Raw genomic sequence first — 22694 nt, forward strand, 5'->3', positions numbered from 1 at the left:
GGCTGGTTCTGTGGCACGGGCTTTGTCTTTCCTGAGTGCTTTAGGAAAGGCGGAGCATTGTGCATTTTGAAGACTGACAGGCAGATCTGTTCCCTGTTGGTACCACTGAGCCAACATTGGAGATGGCTTCCATCTTTTGGCCTGCGCTACCAGGGCTCCCTGTGGGAGAGGTGTGACAGGTAAAAATGCCGCTTCCTAAGAACAGCCCCCTCATCCCACCTCAGGTCTGGCTGGTGACACCATTGTCAAAATTAAGACAGAGTACAAATCTGATTGGCTTGGGGTTTTTTTTCCCCATTGAAAGGAATTCAGGCTTACAACATGTTTTTTGGCTCTTCTAGAAGCCCATGAAACTTGAGTTCTGGGATCCAGTGGATCCCTTGTTGTTGTTTTTTTAATCACACTTACAATCCACCTGGAGTCCTTGGGACAAAGGAGAGGACTCCAACTATAAATGACGAGGATGATTTGACCGCTGCTGTCCTCTGCGCTTCTCTTTCCAGATCCATTCTGACAGGCTTGTTCCCTGCTTCGTCAGGCACCATCTTTGTGTACGGCAAAGACATCCGAACTGACCAGGACGTCATCAGGAAGGACATGGGCATCTGCATGCAGCACAACGTGCTCTTCAGCTACCTCACCACCCAGGAGCACCTGCTCTTGTACGGCTACATCAAGGTGCCTCACTGGAGCAAGCAAGAGCTGCAGGAGGAAGTGAGAAGGTACGCCACCGGAGTTTGGGCATGCAGGCAAATTCCAAAAATTTCACACAGTGGCTCATGCAAACAGTACTCATATTATCCCTTGATAATTTGAGGCATCTTTTTCTGCACCTTTTTCTAGGGTTAGGGTTTTTCGAGGCTACGTTATCCTTTTTCAGATGTGGTAACCGGAACACTGCATGAGCTTCCAAACGCAGCAGCACCACAGAACTTTCCCTAATACTTTGTCCTTTTCTCTGCTACCACATATTGAGTGGTCATTTTAATTAGGTCTTCTTCCTCCACCCTGTCTCTCTTCTGGTCAGTATTTTCAATCTTGTCTTTAATAAGAATTTCTACTGATTTACACAAATCAGAAATTAGGCTAAGTGGCCTCTGATCTCTGTGTTCTTTTTAAGCAACTGGCTTTACATTGGCTACTGTTCACTCATGCGGAAGGAAGGCTAGCCTGAGTAACATTGCCTATTTTTGTTATTTCTGAATGCTCTGAGGCACACTTATTTACAGTATCTAGGACTTTCATCTCTTTTTCAGGACCTGCATGCATATTAACCCAACCAGTGGTAGGATAGGTGAAGTCACCCATTAGTACGCAACTCCTTGCATTAATTTAGTGACTTAATTTATCTTACCAATGGCAACCCAAAATTGTTGACACCGTTTTATCCTCACAACAGTCCTGTGTGGTGGGTGTAGGCAGAGTTTGTGGCAGGCCCAGGGCTCCCCAGCAAAGTGAGGCCTTGAGCTGAGCTGTCCCAATCTGAGTCCAGAACCCCAAACACTCCACTGTTTCCACCTTCTCCCTTTGAAGACCACCCTCAGGGCTCGATTGACTTTGCTCCACTCCTAGCTATCCTGCGACAGAATTCACTTGCCTGTCCTTGTTGACTGGGCTGCAGGACCTCTCTGACATCCACTCACCCTGGGCATGCACTGTGACTGCACAAGGGGCCTCGCGGGCAACCTTTAGTGCTCGTGCCCATAGCGAGCAAAGGTAAAGGTTCTGTTCCCCATCACTACACAAGAGGCTCCCACGTCAGTTGTGTAAGAGTTGTTGCTCTGGTTCCTGGCTTGTCACTTGCAAGTTTCACTCCTTCAGCCTCTTCCTCTGGCTGCTGCTCTTAAGGCCTCCCTCAAGAAGCCCCTAGCCCCAGCCCCTCTCTCCCCCAGCTGCAGCGGATCGTTGCTGGCTCCCTGAGAGTCAAGGGTCGTTGGCCCACCTGGACTTCAGCTGGGCCTCCCCTGCCTCCCCACAGCAGGCCTCTCAAAGCTGCTTGTCTACCTTTTCACTTCCAGTGGCGGTGCTGGGCTTCTTGTGGGCTGTGCACCTCCTGGTCCCCTCGCCAGCCTACCCCTGTCAACATGCACCCCCCCCCCTGTGGCCCTTAGACAGCTGCCGTTTCCTGCCACCTTCTCAGTGGCCAGTTTGAACCCTACAGAACCAGTCCAATTAGCCCACTGTCTCCTAGGAATGAAGCAGCCAGAGCCACAGGCTCCCCAGGTCCTGTCGGCTTTCCCACAGGTGTTAGTTTACGTTCGCCCCTGCAACTGTTTTGATGTTCACTGACGGTAGGGCCAGCGTAGGGATAGCAGAAAGTGAACGTATGTGAAGTGCTCTGTTGGATCAAGCTGTGGGCCCTCCTGGTCCAGCATCCTGTTCCATTCAGTGGCCTAGAAATCTTTTTTTTCCTCTTCCCTCTCCATAAAAAGAGAAAACAGAAGAAAAAGCCATCGAGCCTACTGAAGAGAACTCAAAAACGTAGCTCCGTCGTATTATTTTGCTTGGTCTCAATGAGAGATATTGATGTGACATTCGATTTTAGCTTTGGCTACAGGCCACACGGCCACCACCTTGTTTTTCTGAGTCTTTTCCGATATAACCAGGCCTTTATTATTTTCCTGTTTTGAAGGACTCTGAAGGACACCGGCTTATATAACCATCGCCACAAGCTTGCTGGCTCCTTGTCAGGAGGGATGAAAAGAAAGCTGTCGATATCAATTGCCCTCCTTGGAGGGTCGAGGGTCGTGATTTTGGACGAGCCAACCACGGGGGTTGATCCGTGTTCAAGAAGAGGCATTTGGGAGATCATATCAAAGAATCGAAAAGGTGACGTTCTAGCTTTTTCAGTGAAAGAATGTGGGATTGGCATGGAATGTCAGGTGACTTTAGTGAAGCAGCGTGGCACCTGAGGAGGATTCAGACCACATGAGCCACCAACCAGGGTGCAGTGCCTTCTCTGCCCCCTAGGTGGTGTCCCCAGCTCCCTCTGGAGAGCCATTCTGAGCTCCAGCCAGTGTAGGGTAATGGAGCAGGTCTCTATGATGCTGCCCAGGCCCAGCTGGATGGCGGTTCTGCAGTCTTGGCAACTTGTCTTTTGGTGAGCCGACGCAACTCACGCCTTCTTTCACACTCCCTGCTGCCCCATTGCCCAAGACCCTTGCGTCTGGTCTCTCCCACCACTGCCTCCACAGCGTCCTGCTCCCTTCCAGCTCGGAGGGTGCTGTTCTGTGGCTGCCGGGGGTGCCAGCCTCCTGCCAGTTCTGTTGTGGCTTCTACACAAAGAAAAGGATTTCTCCCAATTGCAAGGAACTGCTCCTTTACCTTAAATAGATCCCCCGAGAAGTTGATCGATACTTGACTTGGCCTGCAGAGGCTGCAGCCTGGGCACTGCTTTTGCCTCAGGGGCAAGACAGGCGGGAACTCACCAAGCACAAGGGAGGGAGGGAGGGAGGGAGGGAGGGAGGGAGGGAAGGAGAGAGCGCAGTGGAAGGAAAGTAATTTGCGGCTCTCCTGCCATTATTGTCCCCACTGCCTCCTGCTCTACTCCCTTGGCTCTCTGTTACTTCATGGGGGTATTTGAGCGCAGTGCATCCAAGGTCTTCCTGTTGAAGGGCGCTCTCTGCTCCCTGATGGGACAGTGGCTTCCACATCACCCTCCATGTGCAAACACAGAAACAGCCCCTTTCTGTTTCATCCCTGTTCTGTGAGGAAGACATGAACCTGCTGCGTTTCAATATTTTGTCCCCAGGCAGAACCATCATTCTCTCCACCCACCATTTGGATGAGGCAGAAGTCTTGAGCGACAGAATTGCGTTCTTGGAAAATGGAGGGCTCAAGTGCTGCGGATCCCCCTTCTATCTCAAGGAGACGTTCGGCAGCGGATACCACCTGACGCTCACGAAAAAAAAGGTTTATTCTCAAGGATCCTTCTTGTCTGATGAGTGAGGCCAGTTTGGGAAATGGTCCCTTCCAGAAATGTGTCCACATGGGTGAAACAGAGACCACGCATTGAGCCTCAAGGAATTCCAGAGCTCAGGGAACAGGCCCTTTTCTCGGCCTCTTGATGAGCTGAGGGGTGGTCTCTTTGATAGTCAGACTGGTCCTGCAGATTCAGCTGCTAGAGCCCTGTGGGTCGGGACCACAAAGTGGGTTGTGGAGCAGTGGCAAGAGAGACACTGAGCAGCCTTCCCTAATGGCTGTTCCACCCTTTCTATTGCCCTCTTTTTGTCAGGTCTATGATTCATTCAATGACAGACTCTGGATTTCTTCAATCAGATGTCTTTATTGGAACAAACATTGAACTCCTGTCTTTTGCAAAGCCAGTACTGGCCCACCAAACCCCAAATGCCCATGGCTTTATTACCTCTGTTGTTCACTCCCTCCTTTGCCCCCAGCTACACAAAGCAAAAGCAGGAAAAGGAGAGGAAAGCAAAAGTCCATTTCCAAGGTCTAGGGAAAGATGGGGAGCCATCTGGCTACCCCACCCTTCACAGAGAAGCCCAGAGATGCCACAACAATTTGGATTGGGATTTGGGCACGGGAGGGAGAGGACTTCAGCTGGGGTTGCCAATCACCAGGGAATGGCTGGAGATCTGCTGTGATTTCTTTCCTTCTTGCAAGGATCTTGAGCAGCAAATAGGGAGCCTTTATTTCTTAAAGGAGTGATTCTTAGCCAACGTCATCCTTGGGCCTCTATCCACCAACAAATAGGGAACTATATTATCTTTTGAAACAGTAAAGGCAGTGGTGGGATCCAGCAGGTGCGACCACTTCAGCAGAACCAGTTGTTAAAATGATGCTTGTAAATAACCAGTTGTTATATTATTTGAATCCCACCACCACTGAGTAAAGGTTGTTTAGTTAGAGGTAGTCCATAAATCATGATAAGAGTCATAGTGAGGGTATTCCAAAATCATGAGGGGTAAAGAGTCAACCTGTTTCAGATCACATTGGCAGGAAGGTTAGGATATCTCCCATCTAAGACTGCCAAAGGGGCAGCTTTCAGACATGCAGGCATAAATTCTGTACAATAACAAGGAACTGTTAGAGTTCTACTGTCAGCTGGGATATTTAGAGATGGAAGAATGCCAGAGAACTGGGTAGAGCACACTCCGCAGGCTCGTACAATTGCACTGAAATAATCTAGATCCTTTATACAGTTCTGGATAGTTAATAGAAATGTGCTTTTTCCAAGTCTTAATAAGTCATCCTTCGCTAAGCCAAAGTTCAATCATTACAGCCGCTGTCCAGGCAACAGAGATCAGTTTTGAAAGGTGAACTCTGTGGCATTATACCCCTCCCCTCCCCTCCCCTCCCAAACCCCACCCTTCTCGGGTTCCACCTCCCAAAATCTCCAGGTATTTCCCAACCAAGAGTTGGCAACCTTGACTTCAGCCTTCCTTCATAAACCATTTTTCCAAGCCAAAATGACCACAGCGGGTGGGAGTGCTGTGTGCCTCGCTAAGATGGTACACTTACATCAGAGATGACATCTAGTTTGGCCCTTAGTTGCTCAGTTTTTGTGTTTGTGTTTGTGTTTCTCTGTCTGTCTGTCTGCTGTGCTGTGTCCCTCCCCCCCCCTCCTTCTCCAGAGCTCAGCCTTAAGCCTGGCCGAAGAATGTGACACCTCTGCCGTGACGGCCATGATCCAGTCGCACCTCCCCGCAGCCTATCTCAAGGAAGACATTGGGGGAGAGCTTGTCTACGTGCTGCCACCATTTAACAGCAGAGTTTCTTCAGCGTATCAGTCTCTTCTGAAGAGCCTGGACAGCAACGCGAGTGACCTCCACATTGGTTGCTATGGGATTTCAGACAGCACCGTGGAAGAGGTGAGTGGTCAAGGCTGCCTGAGGCCAAGAGGTTGAAAAGTTGGCACTGATTCAGAAACATTAGAAAATGTGAACATGGGAGGGAGCTGGAAGAGAGCCAGTGTGCTGTGGTGGCTAGGAGCAGTGGATGCTAATCTGGTGAACTGGGTTTGATTCCCCACTCTTTCATACGAAGCCTAATGGGTGACCTTGGACCAGTCTGGGTGGCTCTCAGAACTCTCTCAGCCCCACCTACCTCACAAGGTGTCTGTTGGGGGTGGGGGAGGGAAGGGAGTTTGTATAAAAACCAACTCTTCTCTCTGGGCATCCCTGCCAGCAAAAATGCACTGAGATCCCTCCCCTCCATTTCCTCCTTCAGCTAGGAAGGCCCAGAGAAAGGGATGAACGCCATCAGGACCCAAGGGGGCTGGGGGGCGGGTGTCTCCCAGTTGTACACATGCCCCCTTCTCCAGAATTCAGAGCATGTCCAGTTGCATGCAAGCGGGGTGGGCACTGTGATGGTTGCCCAGTGAAACTACTGCCACTTGGGTGTGCCTTGCTGAATATCTGAGCAATGCTGAGCTGAACCTACATAGGACATGGAACCCACCAACTGAAATCCCTTTTGCAAAGGCCTTCTCTGAAACTGCAACTCAGCATCCATGGCTCTGCTATTTCCTGCTGAGTCTCTGTCTGGATTGGGGCGACTCACACTTTATTTTATTTTATTTTTTTATTATTTATTTATTTATTTATTTATTTATTTATTTATTTATTTATTTATTTATTTATAAACCGCCCTCCCCCAAAGGGCTCAGGGCGGCAAACAGAACAAACAAATAGAGCACAAATAAAATCAAAGTTAAATATAGCTCTATATGCTAAAATTAACCCCATTAAAATGCAGCATCCTAATATCAAAATTAATGATGGCGACCTACTAGCAATCCCCTAAAAAGAGAAAGGGGAGGAGAAGTGAGGGGGGGGGGACAGCAGGGTCCACAGATGTTATAAGAGAGGATTTTAAGGAAAGGAGGGAAAATGCAAAGCTCCTGCCCTCAGCTGAGTCTGTTCAAAGGGGAAACACAGATGCCACCTGGTGTTTATATTGCAGGTGTTTCTCAATTTGACCAAAGACTTGTCAAGAAGCGAAGAAGCAGATCCAGAGCTACCCCCAGAGGTGCCCGGCTGCAGTCTAGAGAACGACGAGATGTCCATGAACTCCGACAGCTTCACTGAAAGAGACGGTATTATTCTGTCCAGGGTGAGGCCCAGGCAGGCCAGCAAGGAGAAGTGTTGCCATCTGCTGTTGGCCGGGCTTAAGGGTGTTGTGAAGGATTCTCCCCGTTGCTGAGCATGAGGATGCCCAGGAATATTTCTCGTTCCCCTGATTCAGTCTGGAAACACGTCTGCCCCTCTCTAACCACTTCCTCCAAATAAGGAAAGGCGCAGCTAAAAAGAAGGAGCACCTGGCATACAGTTTTACAATTTCCCAAAAACAAATGAAACAAAAAATAGAGACCAGATAAGAAAGCTGGCACACAGAAGGTGGAAGCAGTGCGGCCAAAATGAGCAGAATTTAAGAAGTTTGGGCCTTTTCATTTCAGAAAAAAAGATAAGGGAGAACAAGATAGAGGCTTATAAAATTAGGCATCATCAGAGGTGGGATCCAACCAGTTCTCACCACTTTTCTAGAAGTGGTTACTAATTTTTTTTCTGAGTGCCGAGAAGGGGCTACTAAAGCAACCTCCCTGCCCAATAGGGACTGGAGGTGCGTGTGTGCTGCGGCGCCACTGTTTGAATCCCACCACCATCGCAACCTGTTATTAAAATTTTTGGATCCCACCACTGTGCATCATGTGTAGAAACTGAAGAGATATTTTCTCTCTCTCCCTCCCAGAATATAGAACTTGAAGTGTCCAATGAAGTCAATTGGCAGCAAGTTCAGGACAGACAGAACAATTTATTCACCCAATGCATCATTAAGGGGGGATCTCACGGCTCCTGGGTGCATGGAGTGATGGCCGTTAGCTTAGATGGCTTCAAAAGGGAAAGAGACAACTTCATGGAAGGTGACTATTAGCTATGATGCTAAATCTGTCCTCCATGTTTGGATGCAGTCTACTGCTCTATGCCAGTTGCGGTGTGAGGAGGGGTTAATTGTTCAGTCTGTACTGGGGGCTTTCTAGGACACTTAGACTGGATGGCCAGTAGGGTGTTGGGAGCGGATAGATCACTGATGGACTGAAATGACAGGGTTCGCATGACTGAGCCCTTCCACGCCATTTTTTCTAGCTCCCCTTCTGACATGCGGTGCGTCAGCATGGAGGGAGTGCCCTTTCAGCAGCAGCATCTGCAGCTTGAGGTGATGCAGCTCAGAAAGGGGTGGCCGTTGCAGAGAGAACTAAGCTTGAGTGGTGAGCTGAGTAGACCTCCCCCCCGCCCCCGCCGTGTGCTTCCTCCTGCCCACATGGAGCCCTGGCTTCCATTCTTGCACCATGCAGCCTGCAGACGTGCAACACTGAAGGAGTTGGTCAACTGGCCAAAGAGCATGGCAACCCCACCTAGCCTTGGGGCTCCAGGTGCATTTGTAAAACAGAAAGGCAGGTTTCCTGGAGAGGCAGCATACAAATGGTAATAAATAATACTTTTTTTTACTGTCTGAAATGTTATGATGGGATGTGTTAGGCCAGCATCAGTCACGTGCAAGGGTGGTGGTGGGGTCAGAATATTTATCCCATTCCTTTTCTGATCCACAGACCAGGCACTGGTCAAGTCCAAGAAGCCGAACAACCTCTTGCTGAGGAAGGCCGCAGCTCTGTTTGTGAAGAGGTTTCATCACACCCGGCGCAACGTGAAGGGCTTCGTTGCCCAGGTCATCCTACCTGTGCTCTTTGTGACGGCCGCCATGGGCCTTGGCACCCTGAGGACAGAGGTGGCCGAATACCCAGCCCTCCACCTCTCACCTTCCTTGTATGGCAGTTCTGGCCAGGCGGACTTCTTTGGGTGCTTATCCTTTTCCTAGGGTTCAGGCGAGCCTTGGCTAATTCGATCGGGGGGGGGGGGGGATATGAGCCTTGTACCGCAAGGCTAAGTGTGTGAGGGGGCTGACGAGAAGAAAACTGGAAACAAAGCTTTGGGGCAGTGGGGGCAGGACGGGGAGCAAATGTGGAGGGAAAGTAATTCTAAGGGAATAGGCTGGGGAAGGAAAGGTATTATTTCAGGCAACAGGATTAATTGAAGAGGGACACATTTGGGGAGGGACCTGTGGGAAGGGGCGGGGCACTTGTGGGGAAATTAATTGGACAGAAAGTGAATTTTTGAGAGGAGATGATGGTCTTGGGTGGCAATGGAGAGGGATCAAAGTAGTTTCAAAGATAGTCCCAACCCGTGTGAGATCTCAGCAGCCGTTTTGGAGGGGTGGAAGGCGGGAGCAGGTGGGGAAATGCAGAGAAGTTACAAAGGGAAAGGTGATAATGGGGGCAGGGTCAGAAAAAGGTGGACCCCTGTGTGAGTAGTGACCGAGAGGAACAGACAGATGGTAGAGAAGGGAAGATGTTGTAAGCACTGCTGAGGGAGGGGCCAGAGGAGAAACCGGAGGAAGAGAGGTCAGGAGATCCCTCCCCCATGAGTCCTTTCAAGTCCTCCACTCGCTTATTTACATACTACAGCACTTTTGCCAAGACTTTTATGAAATTACAAGCAACTGTGAAGAGGTGAGGGCTAGGGAGGTTTTAAGGGGGTTTTTTGGGTAGCAATAGTTAGAAAATGTGGTCATTAAAATTTAATACCCTGAATGCTGAAGTATAATTATGGGCCTGGAAACTGGCTTGTGAAGTGAACCTGAACTTCTGAACTTCTAGACAGGGCTGTTGCGTCCCTGGGATTTCTTCTAGATACGCACTTTGAAGGTCATCACTACCTCACGTTTTAGTCAAATAATTGCATTTGTTACACAACTGAATGTGTGGGAGTAATCTGTGAACAAATGCTCCTGTTTTGTGGTAAAAGTATGCCATGTTTTACTGTTTAAACTTCTTTGACCCCTTGGGCTCATTTTATGCAGCCTCTGTTCTATGGTATCTCTGAGGAAAATGTAGCTGACCACCCCTATCTTTCTTTTTAAACCTAGAAACTATAACGAGAGCACCCAACCTCTGGTTGCTTCCCTCCTTTCTTTTCCTGGGGTGGACAACACGTGCCTGAACAGAAGCAACCCGTGAGTAGTTCTTCCTCATATGGGGATGACAAACCACCAACACTGAGGTCATCTGCCTTTAAGAACACCAGTTGGAGGCCCCTGGGGCTGGGACCCAAATGGTGGTTTGGCAGGTTGTGAGACAACGTGACTTCTGGAGGGACAGATTCCAGGGGATGGACCTTTGTCCAGTTCTTTCTCCCTGTCAAAGCCCAGCAAGGCAGGAAAGCATCTGTGTGAGGTTTTATTTATTATTTATTTATTATCAGTCTTTTATACCGCCCCTCCCCCTGGGCTCTGGGCAATGTACAACAGAATTAAGACAACATTAATGAAACATATAAGCAACACGATCCGCTCTGCTGAGCATAACATTAAAACCCCATAAAAAGGGTATCATACAAAATATATATTGGCGTCCAGCTTAAAATCGTAATAAAAACCCTCCCAGGAAGAAAGGAAAAACCGGTTATTAATGATTAACTCCACTAGGGACAAGGGTCTCTGTCCCTGGGTACAACAAATCTCGTCAAGTTGGGGATGCAAAATCACCCCCCAGGACCCCCCAGGACTGCCCCAATGTGTGTATGAACTGTATGAAATAATACAATATATAGTAATTCTATTTTTTTTGTTCATTGGTATAAAGGTTGGGAAAGTATTATAGGTAAAGATTTTTCATTTTCTTTTTTCCCTTTAAATTTATATTGGAAAGAGAGGAGTTGAAACTACTCTTTTAGATTAAGGATTTTGGAACTCTCCCTCAGTTAGTTTTCTTTCAAGTGGAAGAGATAAAGTAGTTATAGGAATCTGAAGGGGAAGTAGAAAGTAGGGAAGGAGGGAAATATGGGAAGGAGGGAAGCAATATAGGATGTTTTAATTGGGGGGATTGAGATAGTCAATTAGATATGTTTGTAATATGTTAACAATTGTAAACAGTTTTTGGTTTCTCTCCTTATGTTATTATTTAAAATCAATCAATATCATTATATAAAAAAGAAATAATACACTACCTTTCAGTTTATTGCTTTTTTAATACTTTAAACAGTCATTATTTGAATTAGAGGTGGGGCAAAGGGGAACTGCACCTGGGGCGCTCGCCCTGCGTCCTTGCCACAGCCCCACCCAGGAATTCCCTGCCCCGGAATGCCTGGCCACACCCCCATCATGCCCCGCCCAGCCCCATTGGCGCTACGCCACTGTTTGAATCCCACCACCATCGGAACCTGTTACTAAAATTTTTGAATCCCATCACTGGTGGTAGCCCTCAATGAAGCCCACTTCCCAAGGGAATCTGGCACCATAGTACTGCATGTTGTTTGTCACCTGCCAGGTAACATCTGTTTTCTTTCAGAGGGTGTTTTAAGGAAGATGTGCCAGGGGAGTGGCTATCCAGTGGGAACCAGAGCAGCCAGTATTCTGCCTGCAATTGCACCGAAAATCAACAGGTAACATTCCACTAGACCAGGGGTAGGGAACCTGTGGCTCTCCAGATGTTCAGGAACTACAATTCCCATCAGCCTCTGTCAGCATGGCCAATTGGCCATGCTGGTGAGAGCTGATAAAGTGCTGGTCCCTGAGTATCTGGAGAAGGACCCTACCTACACCATTTCTCAGTGAAAGAAGATGATACTGAATTAAGTTTTAGGGACTGGATGTTTCTCAAGAACTGTTTCCCATGAGGGACTAGAGTAGACACTGGCCATAAGTGGCATCCTCCTGAACCGTGCGACCAAATCCCCCTTAGATAAGCTTGGGTCTGCAGACCATCACAGATGGGTTGAAAGTCATTTCATCCTTGCCATCTCCCTTAGCTGGCAGCACGAGCAGATATACTTCTTTTTGGTGTGACAAGAGAGTGAAACCCAAGAGCCCAGAGATGCTAAGAAGCTGCTGCCTCCACAAACCAGCAAAGCTTGGTTTCCTGGAACAGAATGGCTTTGCTGCACAGTCTGCTGTTTTGTGCGCTGCGCTGCCCCAAGTGGTGAGGAGACCCAAGGGCAGCATGATGGGAGAGGGAGCCACAAAGGCGAATGGCACTTTTGCACCTTTTGCTGGATCTACAAAGATACAGGCAGAGCACAGCTGGAGGTGAAGCAGCACATCTGTCATTCTACACTGAGTCCCAGAAAGAGAGTTCCAGCCCCCTCGAGGTGCTTCAGTCACTCACAAGCATCTCTCCCTGTCTCCCAAAAGTGAAGGGCTGGTTGACGTGTTGAAAGGTCCTCACGTCCCCATTGTGAACTGTCAGCAAAAAGGATCCAAGAGTTCCGTTCCTGGAAGTTGTTCCAAGTTGAACCAGGATCACAGGGTGCAGGGAGGCAGGCTCTAGGCCTTCTCTTCTGCACTGGTTTCCTGAAGTGAAACATGGCCAGGGAGAAAGAGGAGGAGGAGGAGATGTAGTAGTAGTAGCAGTAGTAGTGGCCAGTGAAAAATAATGGTGGAAGGAAGTGCTGTCGTCACAGCTGACTTACAGAGACCCCCCCTCCCCCCAATAGGGTTTTCCATAAGGCAAGAGATATGCAGAGGTCAAGATTTGCCATTGCCTGTCTCCAGTGGTGGGATCCAATCAGATGAACCGTTGGTTTGCTCCCCCCACTGCGTGCCCCCCCACTGTACCCCAACCCCCTTTTTCCGATGTTGGCGAGGGAAGGCAGCGGCTTCAGGGTATCAGCTGCAGTGAGGCCTGCCCTGCTGCCACTCCAGCAGACCTCTTGGCCCTTCCCCGAATACTGCGTGCCATGGCACCACTTCAGGGCACCCGCCAATCAGGCCACACGCCTTGGTAGAACCTGTGGGTCTCCCATCCAAGTCCTCACCAGGCCTGACCCTGCTTAGCTTCAGAGATCTGACAAGGTCGGGCTATCCTGGGCCATCAAGGTCAGGACAAAACCAAATAGAAGTCTACAAGTGTTTTAGTTATTTAAGAACCTGACGCAGAGATGTTTGGAATATTTTCTTTCTCTTTCTAAATGTGCAAGTTACAACGTATGTTATGATGACTAGTTGTCCATTGCAGGGTAATATAGTCAGTTTCATCTGTATGGGTGTTCTTTGCTTAAACTAGTTCTGATTTTCTCTTTGCATTTTATCACCACCTTTTTTTAGACCTGCCCAAAGATTAATTTTTCTCCTCCTCACAAAAGAAGTTTCTCATCCCGGATAGTTTATAACCTCACTGGCCATGATGTTGAGACATACCTTCTAGCAACTGCTAAGGACTTTGTCCAGAAGAGGTACCATTCTTTCTTTCTTCATCCTCACTCGCCTTCTAGTAATGTCTTATGTGTTTGATTTTCCCCTGCTTTCCCCTGCTGCTGTTCTGTCACTGAAGTTCATTTAGAAGTGTTTGATGCTTGGGTGTGTTTGGGGCAGAGGTTTAGAGCTGAATGGACATTTCCACTGATGTGATGGCATTTATGCTAGAGGAGCAGCACTTCCGCAAATACAGGGAGAGGGTGATTTTTGATGCTTCCCTCCTCCCGCTGCAGTCACCCACTGTACTCCCTGCACTGCTTGTGAGGTCTCCTGACCTTGGGGAGCAGAATTCCCCAGGAACTGCTGCAGGGTGCAGGGAGGCCTCAGTCCAGGATCTTTGCTCCACTCACAAGACTTTGGATCTCCAAGTCATTCAACTGTAACAACAAGCTGTGGTTAGTCCTTATAGGAACAGGCTTCAGAACTTAAAAAAAAATTATTTGGACACGCATAAGCATAGGCACAATCATTCATATTCTTACAGTTTGTATGGAACTTGCTTTTCTGCCCCCTTTTTTATTTTTTTAATTTTTGCACCACCCATCCCCGAGGGTCTCAGGGCGGCACACAACAAGACTAACAGTTAAAACAGCAATAAAATCCTAACATTATAAAAACACAGCTACAGTATAAACAACAGCATAAAACAGACAAGATGGTGACTTAACTCAAATATTCTCTGGGAGGCCAAAAAAAAGATATTAGCCCAGTTGGCCTCCAGAAAAAGCCCGGTGGAATAGCTCCGTCTTACAGGCCCTGCGGAAACTCTTCTTTCTCCACTGGTGGGATTTTCACATTCCCAACAAACCAGAATGTCTTGTTTTGTCCAGACCAGATTAAATGGCACACGATGATTGTTTTTTCTTGTCTGCAGACTAGACTCCCCAGCTAGCATCAAACCGTGGTTTGGAATCCTGATTTGTAGGCAAGAGATAAAACTATTTTTTTATTTTGTCCAATTCAAAGAGACAGTGACAGAGAATGTGAAAAACCAAAGACTTGAAAGTCTCATTCCCATAATGATAAACCAAAGTTTAGTGTTACAACAGAATTCAGCCAATCACATTAATCACAGGTCAGAAAAACTATGATTTATTAGGTCTTAAGAAACCATAGTTTGTTGTTAAGTGTCAGATTATGAGTTCAAACTAGCGTTTGTAGGTGGTTTGTTGACTTGAGGCAGTACAACATCTGTTTTGCCATGATGTCAGAATCATCAATATGTTGGCTATTGTGTGTGCAGAATTTCATGGACAGCAATTATGTCATCCTACGTGTCTGATGCTTATGTGAAATCACTAGCCTCAAAGGGCTGCCTTTGATAAGGTCCCTGAAGAATCCTAGGAATTGGATGCTTTCTTTTCTTGCATAATCCCAAAAATATATATTACATTTTGATTAAATGCTTTGCAATTATAGGTATACAAGCAGTGTTTCCATCAGTCAGCAAGCAAAATTAACTAACTGTGGCTTACGGTGCCCTTTTCTTTTGAAATGTATCATGCAACACAAACACCAAGCAAGCCACACAAAAGCAGGGGGGTTATCAGCTATCAGGCTGGACTCCCTGTTTTCCTAGCATGCAGCCACAGGGCCCAGACTGACCAAGTCACAGGTCTGCTCTAAAATTCTAGGGATTCCTGCAATGAACAGTTTTGTCACATTGATGGCCACTATCTTCAAATGAGACTTTTGACCAATTCATGGAGGAGAAATCTATCAGGGGATTCTGGTTGGCTGCTTCATGCAATGAAACACTGGACTAGATGGCCCATTCGTATAGGTCTATAGGGCAGCCTGACCAGAAGGAGGACTTTGAGCCATTCATGCAGGCCTTTCTGAATGCAAACTTGGGTTGGAAACTAGATGGCAGGAAGTTGGCTATTTGAGTTTATTAAGGAGGAAAAGCCAAGGAATTGGTCTTTCCCTCGGCAATCTCTGTGCTGGTTTCCCCTAAACCAGTGGTGGCGAACCTTTGGCACTCCAGATGTTATGAACTACAATTCCCATCAGCCCCTTCCAGCATGGCCAATTGGCCATGCTGGGAGAAATGATGAAATCATAGAATCCTGCTATCTAGATATAGGTCTCCTACAACCTAAATACAGTCTGCCTTTGTTGGTCCCTGCAGGAGCCCCAGTTCCCCTTTCTGTAGCCTCCACCCCAGGCGAACACTGCTAGGAAAGGAAACAAGCAACCTGGTGGGTTGCCAGGGGAGGGTGAGGTATAAATAAAATAAAATACATAAAATAAATATAATCCTTTTAAATAAATGTTTGCAAAGTTGGTTCTTGTTAAACATTGGTCTCAGTGTCTGATTATCTTATGCCTACTGGCAGTATTTATTTACCAGGCTCTTGTTCACCTTTGCAAGTAAATGGTGGCAGAGGAGATGCGAGTATCCTCTTAGGGGTGGCATGGCCAAGAAAGGAGGACAGAAAAAGCCAACAACCCCCCCACCCCACTCTGCACACCAATCACCACACTCCCCTCGGCTGTTAATCTACCTTGTTCCAGCTGCTTCCATGGCATAAATTGATTTATTACATGGGAGATCGAAGTTCTATGATTTTTGAGAGCGTGTACTTCCTCAAGTCCTTTTCCCTCTTTCCAGGTATGGTGGTTGGAGTTTTGGAATGCCTTTGACTAGCGACCTCCAGTTCGACATTAACCCTGTGCCAGCGAACAGAACACTAACAAAGGTCAGCTGTTCTCAGGGGACAATGAATGCAAATGTTACGGGTTCCATGCTGAGTATTATTAGCAGCCCTTTTGATATGAACGCCAGAAAAAACAAGGCCCTGGGAGCACTTTTAGATATTTTTACCAGCTACTTCACAGTTCGAATGATGATCCTTGACAAATATATGTCCAACATGGCCCATGTATGATTTATGCGCCCATGTCATATGGACACATGTGTTGCATGGTTCAGCATGCACAAGGTGTTAAAACTTTACACCTGGGAAGTACAACACGGGAAAGGCTGGAGCCTCACGGCTGAGATGGAGCCAGAAGCATCGTCTGGCAGACTGTGGATTGTGGCTGCTTTATTTAGCTAGTTAGAAAGCCTGGTTTAGCTTGTTTTGATATGCGGATTTGAAACAGAAGCATCACAAATTGCTTGGCCCCCTGTTCTGGACTTATTTATTTTGTAGTTTGCTGTCTCCCCTTTTCATTGAGACTCCAGGTGGTTACTGCAGTGTTGAATTAATGCAATCAATAGGCCGCTAACAAAGAGTAGACTGGAACTAGGATTACAGAAATGGGAAACAAAGCAAATTACTAGTGGAGAACATTGGCCACACGTCCTCCCCGATCACCAGTGCAGGGTTGTTGAAGGGAAGTGTAGCCAGGTGGAGACAGACAGCCCTTACTGGTTTCTTCTACTCATGACTCTGCTACACCACCAATTCAATGTTCTTGTTCTGTAACAAGCCGGACAGGAGTGCAGTTCAGTGCCTCATTGATCTGGTACGGCGCAATATTAAAGAAGCAGCAGAGGGAATAGGTGCCCTTGTGCTAGCATCTCTCTCAATGCTCAGGGGAGATCACATAAGCAGCAAGCATCCTTGTCAAATCCCGGCCTTCTATATGCATCCCCACCCCTGTATCCACAAACTCCCATCTGCACTAAAATGTTACGTTCACCAAGTATCCTTCCCCAGGTAAACATCACCCCCCCAGCCGCAAAGAAACTCCACAGATTTGGCATGCCACTATTCCTAGAGCTTCACATTCTGCAAAGCAGATGGTATGAAGTACTATATTTTTATGTACGTAGATATTGATACGCTACACTTCTCCCCATGGGGACTCGAAACAGCTTATAATAGTACAATGCGATCAAACAACTGAAATAACCAGCTACCTCTTGGGCTGGTGGTGGCCCCCTTGGGCTGGGTGATCCAAGGCCACAGGCTACAAGGCTGGGGAAGAAGACAAAGAGTTTGGATTTATACCCCCCCCCCCCCCCCTGTGCTGTAAGGAGACTCAAAGGAGTTTACAATCTCTTTTCCCTTCCCCCCCACAACAAACACCCTGTGAGGTGAGTGAGGCTGAGAGAGCTCCGAAGAACTGTGACTAGACCAAGGTCACCCAGCTGGCATATGTTGGAGTGCACAAGCTAATCTGATTCCCCAGATAAGCCTCCACAGCTCAAGTGGCAGAGTGGGGAATCAAACCTGGTTCTCCAGATTAGAGTGCACCTGCTCTTTGCCTCTGCCCATGAGCATCAGACAAGCTCAGTTAATGTCACGTGGCTGGCAGAGATGTTCAGCCCAGTCTTGTCCTTCCTGGTCAGGCTGTGAGGCCCACTGATGTCATCGGGGGGGGGGGTTGTCAACCTCCAGGTGGGAGCTGGGGAATTACAGCTGATCTCCAGGCAACAGAGCTCAGTTCCCCTGAAGAAAATAGCTGCTTGGGAGGGTGAACTCTCTCATCTGATACCTTGCTGAGGTCTGTCCCCAAACCTTGCTCTTCCCAGTCTATACTACCCAAATCTCCAGAAATTTCCAGACCTGGAGTTGGCAACCCTATTTGCCAGATATGCAACCCTAGTGATGGTATTGCTCTAGAAAGCTCCCACTCACCCTCTTAAGAGGCAGGTGAGGGATAGATCTGTGGCACTGAATGCAAAATTTGGCAGGTTAGAAATAAACCAATCAGTAAGAATCTGTTTGCTTTCTGAAGTAGAGTGGTAATGAGAATCTATTTAAATAGTGAAGCATTTCACAAAATACAGTAAATTCCTGGGAACTGCCTGTAGGTTGGATTTGAATCGCAATTAATTTCATTTTCTCCCTTATTTCATGCTGTCCAACATTCTTTCCGTTTCCCGCACGATCTGCCCACATCTCTGCAGCATTTTAGAGCAGGACCTCACATTTTGTGTGGAACGATAAATGACAGAAGAAGACCCCAGGAAGTGGCGTGAGCCCCTCTTTGCAACTGCAGGGGGCTGGTTTTGTGCAGCTGTCTCCGTAGCTGACTTTTTTTTTCTTGCAGCACTTCACGTTTTATAACATTCGTTTTATAAACATTCATGTGCGAAAAACGTACTCAGCTGCAGGCCCGGTGGGGGGGTGGGAGCCCTTGTCAAAAGGGCACTCCGTTGATTTGGAGGTGCCGCTGCCTCTGCAGTCCACGTTCAAGGGTGGTTCTGTTCGGCAAGTGGCTCCATAAAAACAGATATTCCGTGTTCATAGCTCTTCCAGGCTTTTGAGTGGCTTTTTGGAAGAAGATTTTGTTTTTCCATTTTACAGTGGCACAAGATTGTGGCTGTGTCTTGCCAGGGGGGTGGCACTTCACGTCATCAGAAGGAGGGGGGAAGTGTTGGGACCAGGCTAGCGGAAGGAGCTCTTTCGGCACGACAGATCTGAGTGGGCGGATGGCTGGGAAAGGCAGCAGGGTTGGGCTCCAACTCAGCTAAACGGAGTGATGCTGTGCCAGCCCAGACAGTTTGATGCATATTTTCTCAGAAGTGAGCCCCACTGAGCTGCACTGGACCTATCTCCAAGGAAGCCTGCACAGCCATAAGCTTGGATTCCACAGAGGATTTCCACACCCACAAAAGTCCTTGCAGGAAGAGATGCAGCACTAGAATTCCTCCTTGCTGTCTGCTTGCACTGAGTGGAAGTGATGGTCTCCCAACTGCCTTTCTGTACACACAAAACGCAGCACAAGTTCTTTCTGCAGATACAGTTTGCCAAAGAAAGCCCATTCAGTTCTTCCAAGGCCATTCAGTGATGCATGCCCTTGCTCCTGATGGAGCTCATTCTCTCATGAAGAGCAGCAGCCCCGGTCCCCTTCATGCATCACAAGAAGCAAAGGGCAGCAAGCTTGGAGGTTTATTTTCATTATCACCATAACCCTGAGAGGCAGATGAGACCAAGGCCTTCTGGTGCGTTTCCTAGCACAGAAGGATGCCCTCCCCTGGCACGGGCATCCGTATATTTGAAATGAACCCTCTTGTCTCTTGCTTGAGGCTTGAGGGGTACAGATGCCAGGCCTCTGAGAAAAGGCAGGCAAAGAGGCATGTCCAGACATTGAGGGTTCAGGGGAAAACTTTTCCCAGTAGGTTATCCCCAAGCCAAACTGATTTCTCCCTGTTTTGTCTTTGCCTCTGGAATGTCAATGTAGGTCTGGTATAATCCAGAAGGATACCACAGCCTCCCAGCCTTCCTGAACAGCTTGAACAACTTCATACTCCGAGCCAACTTGCCGAAGGAGAAGTCCTCCGCCTACGGTAGGTTCTCAACAGCGTTTGGCAGCCATTTTGCCATGGCAGGGCAAGAGGCTTCGGCTTCTCTGCAGGATGGCTGAACAACCCCCGTTGGGGTGCTGTATCAGCAGAGTAGAGCAGAGCTACCCATAGTAGACAAGTAGGCCTAGTAGTCCAACTGCATGCACTCAGCAGCCCCCCACCTTCTTAGGAATAAGACACTTCACCCGAGATGTTCTTTCCACAGGAAGGCTTTACTTGATAGTTGCAGCATACAATACACTATGCAAAGTTATTAAGCGACACAGGACTGAGCACTAAGCACTAGATCAGAAGCCTAACGATACATGCAGAGTTCTACACACTGCCTTTATAATGGTTCAAGCTAGCACTTTGCCCAGCAACAGTCTGCCATAGGACCAAAGTCACAGTCTCTTGTGCCAATCACATTAAAGGTCGACTATCATAAGTTGCTCCAGACTTTCTGGCTCCGTTGCTGTCCCAGCTATCTGCTGTCTAGGAGATGAACCCTCTTTTTCACATACCATAACATGCTGGGCCTCGCCCAGCAAAAGGGCTGCTCTTGATTAGTTATCCTCACTGGGTGCTACTAGAGTCAAAAGTCGTTGGCTAATCTAATAGGGTCCCAAACATGATGCCCACGGAAGCCAAATGTTATTATGATGTGTACAAGGTTTTGGGGGAAGAAAGGTGGCATGGTATAGCCCAATCTTATCAGATTTTGGAAGCTACACAGGGTCAGTATGTGGAAGGAAGACCATCAAGAAGCAGAGGAAGGCAACTGCAAACCACCTCTGCTTCTACCTTGCCTTGGAAGTGCCTTGCTGGAGTCACCATAAGTCGGCTCTGACTTGGCTGCACTTACACATGCACAATACTTTCATGCGGGGCTTTTGCCCAGCAAGGCCTCTGATTGGCCACTGGGAAATGGATCAGCAGCACAGTCTTTTGAAAACCTCACTGGCAGCAGGTGCCACCCACCGCATGAGGAACTTCCGTGGGCGACTGGAGATAAGCCATACATGTGTAAGAGAATAATTTGAGACAATATGTTGATTTTAAAAGGTGCTTCTGGCTGAAATACTGAAGAGCTGTGATCACAGTTAAGAGGTTTTGTGGCTGGCTCTGCCTCCTGCAGGCTCTGTGTTGTGGTTGTGTGGACACGCCGCCCTGTGTCAGAACTCCACTCAGCTCCTTCAAACCAACGGCCCCAGGAGAGTCGGACACTTCTTACTGGGGGAGGGAATAGTTCAGTCAATCAGGGGAAAGGAATTATAACTAGCTGGAAAATGGCAGGCTTTTTCTAAAGTTTCGGTATTCTTGGTCAATTTTAATGGGGAACTGCTACGTAGCTACCGCGGGGTGGGGTAGGGACAGGCGCCCCGGGCGGACGCCGTTGGGGTCACGTGGGGGGTAGAAAATCACCCCCAACCCCCCCTCGCCCTGCCCTTCCAAAGCCAGCGGAGGCCGCTGTGCATGCCCCTACCCAGCCCCGCCCCACCAGGCCTTGCCACCAGCTAAGGTAAGTGGGGCGCAGGGGGGGGGGGGGCGGTGGCAGCAGTGCAGGGGCCCGTGGGAGGGCGGAAAACTCAGAGTCTGCCCCGGGCTCCATTTCCCCTAGCTACACCCCTGGCTACGACTCACTGGGAAAAGTGGTTTTGGCTTCTGGCTGTCAGGTGCCCAAAGGTGTCTGCAGGCTCAGAAAGGTCGAGGACCCCCAGAGCAGACATTGTCTCAAGGCTAGATAGACTGTAGCTTGGACAGGGATTGTGGAGCCTGGATGAAGGCTGACCCAACTGATGGAACGTCCTCCCTGGCACCTTTCAGGCTGCTGGAGCCCTTCCTGACTTTGACAAATAAATGACAGCTTAAGAACCCTTGAAACAGCCAGATCAAAGCGGGCTGTCATTTCAGCCGTTTGAAATAGGGGGCAATCCTGCCTTTGAGGCCTGGCTTAGGCTTCATATATTTAAAAAGGCACATAAAAGAGGTTTTTCCACTGTCACTAAGCAAATCATAATGGCTTTAGACTTATGGATATTGTGCTGCTCCATCTTCCAAGCTTCAAAAAAATATGTATTGAAATGGAAATTTTGACTTCTAGTCTAAGCTGCAGTCAAGAGAAAATGGCTTTATAGTGGAGCATTAGCAGCTTAGGCAAACGGTATCTCCTTTATTTCTGAGAGAAGAAAATGCTTTCTAGTTGTTTGTACTTCATTGTTACAGACTAAAGACTTTTTTCCATTCACCGTAGGGAGGGGGAAAAGTCACAGCATTTAAAGGAAAACTTTCCTGTCCCGTGAACTGTGAGAAGCGCCTGGCTGTTCTTCCTTTCCTCCTCCTATTCTTCTTACTTCTTAGCAGACGGGCGGCCTGCTTTTAAAAGGTCACCTGCAAGACAGAAAACAAGAAGTCATTTCTGATAAAGAAACAAATCTCTAGAAGGGTCCACCGACGGAATTTAAGCACTGACATTGTTTCCTTCCGTGCGCACCACTGAGCCGTAAACCCTTCCAATCTGATTCGGTCTGGTTCAATTTTGATGTAGAAATTCAAGCAACAAATTCCACATTTTAAAAATTTTACTCTGTCGTTAGAATCTGCCCCGTGGTCTTGAATGTGGAGTATATTATTACATATTTAATTCTGAATCTGTGCCCCTGTGCCAGACATGTTCCTGCAGACCTAGGGGAAGCCCCAAGCTCGCATTCAAAGCCCCCCCCCCCCAAAAAAAGGGAAAAAATAATTGGTTTTGGTTAAGGCTGAGTGGTGTTTGGGGCAGCTGCCAGGGGGAGCGGAGGAGGAGGAGGAGGAGGAGGAGCAGGAGCAGGAGGAGGAGGAGGAGGAGTAGTGGTGGAACCGGAACCTGCTGCTGCCCCCTTTGCGATTGAGCAAGCTGGCAGGAGAACAGCAGGTGCCCCGCAGACACCCTAAGTTAGCAGCTTCTCCCTTTTGCTCCCTTTCCCTTTTCCATTCCACCAGAATGGAATAATTTAATGGGATGACACTGGGGGTTTTATGAGGAGGAATGGGCTGCACAAGCCCCAAACTGGAATGAACTGGAGTTTCAGTATCCTGAACCAAGAGCTCTTTGACTGACTCCAGAAGAAGAAGAAGAAGAGTTTGGATTTATATCCACCTTTTCTCTCCTGTAGGAGACTGAAAGGGGCTTACAATCTCCTTG

The 22694-nt window shown here is 48.1% G+C and overlaps 1 protein-coding gene across 1 annotated transcript in view; it reads left to right on the forward strand.

Moving 5' to 3' along the window:
- ABCA12 (ATP binding cassette subfamily A member 12) overlaps window positions 1–22694 on the forward strand; it is a 155073-nt gene that overhangs the window by 107898 nt on the left and 24481 nt on the right. The window contains exons 32-42 of the mRNA XM_048483539.1: window positions 504–722; window positions 2633–2829; window positions 3752–3912; window positions 5595–5831; window positions 6925–7057; window positions 8570–8816; window positions 9943–10029; window positions 11363–11456; window positions 13117–13244; window positions 15881–15968; window positions 19408–19513. Coding sequence (XP_048339496.1) covers window positions 504–722; window positions 2633–2829; window positions 3752–3912; window positions 5595–5831; window positions 6925–7057; window positions 8570–8816; window positions 9943–10029; window positions 11363–11456; window positions 13117–13244; window positions 15881–15968; window positions 19408–19513 — 1697 coding nt within the window. The remainder of the gene's footprint in view (window positions 1–503; window positions 723–2632; window positions 2830–3751; window positions 3913–5594; window positions 5832–6924; window positions 7058–8569; window positions 8817–9942; window positions 10030–11362; window positions 11457–13116; window positions 13245–15880; window positions 15969–19407; window positions 19514–22694) is intronic.

This window comes from Sphaerodactylus townsendi, linkage group LG02 (genome assembly GCF_021028975.2).
Source record: "Sphaerodactylus townsendi isolate TG3544 linkage group LG02, MPM_Stown_v2.3, whole genome shotgun sequence".
Taxonomy (NCBI): domain Eukaryota; kingdom Metazoa; phylum Chordata; class Lepidosauria; order Squamata; family Sphaerodactylidae; genus Sphaerodactylus; species Sphaerodactylus townsendi.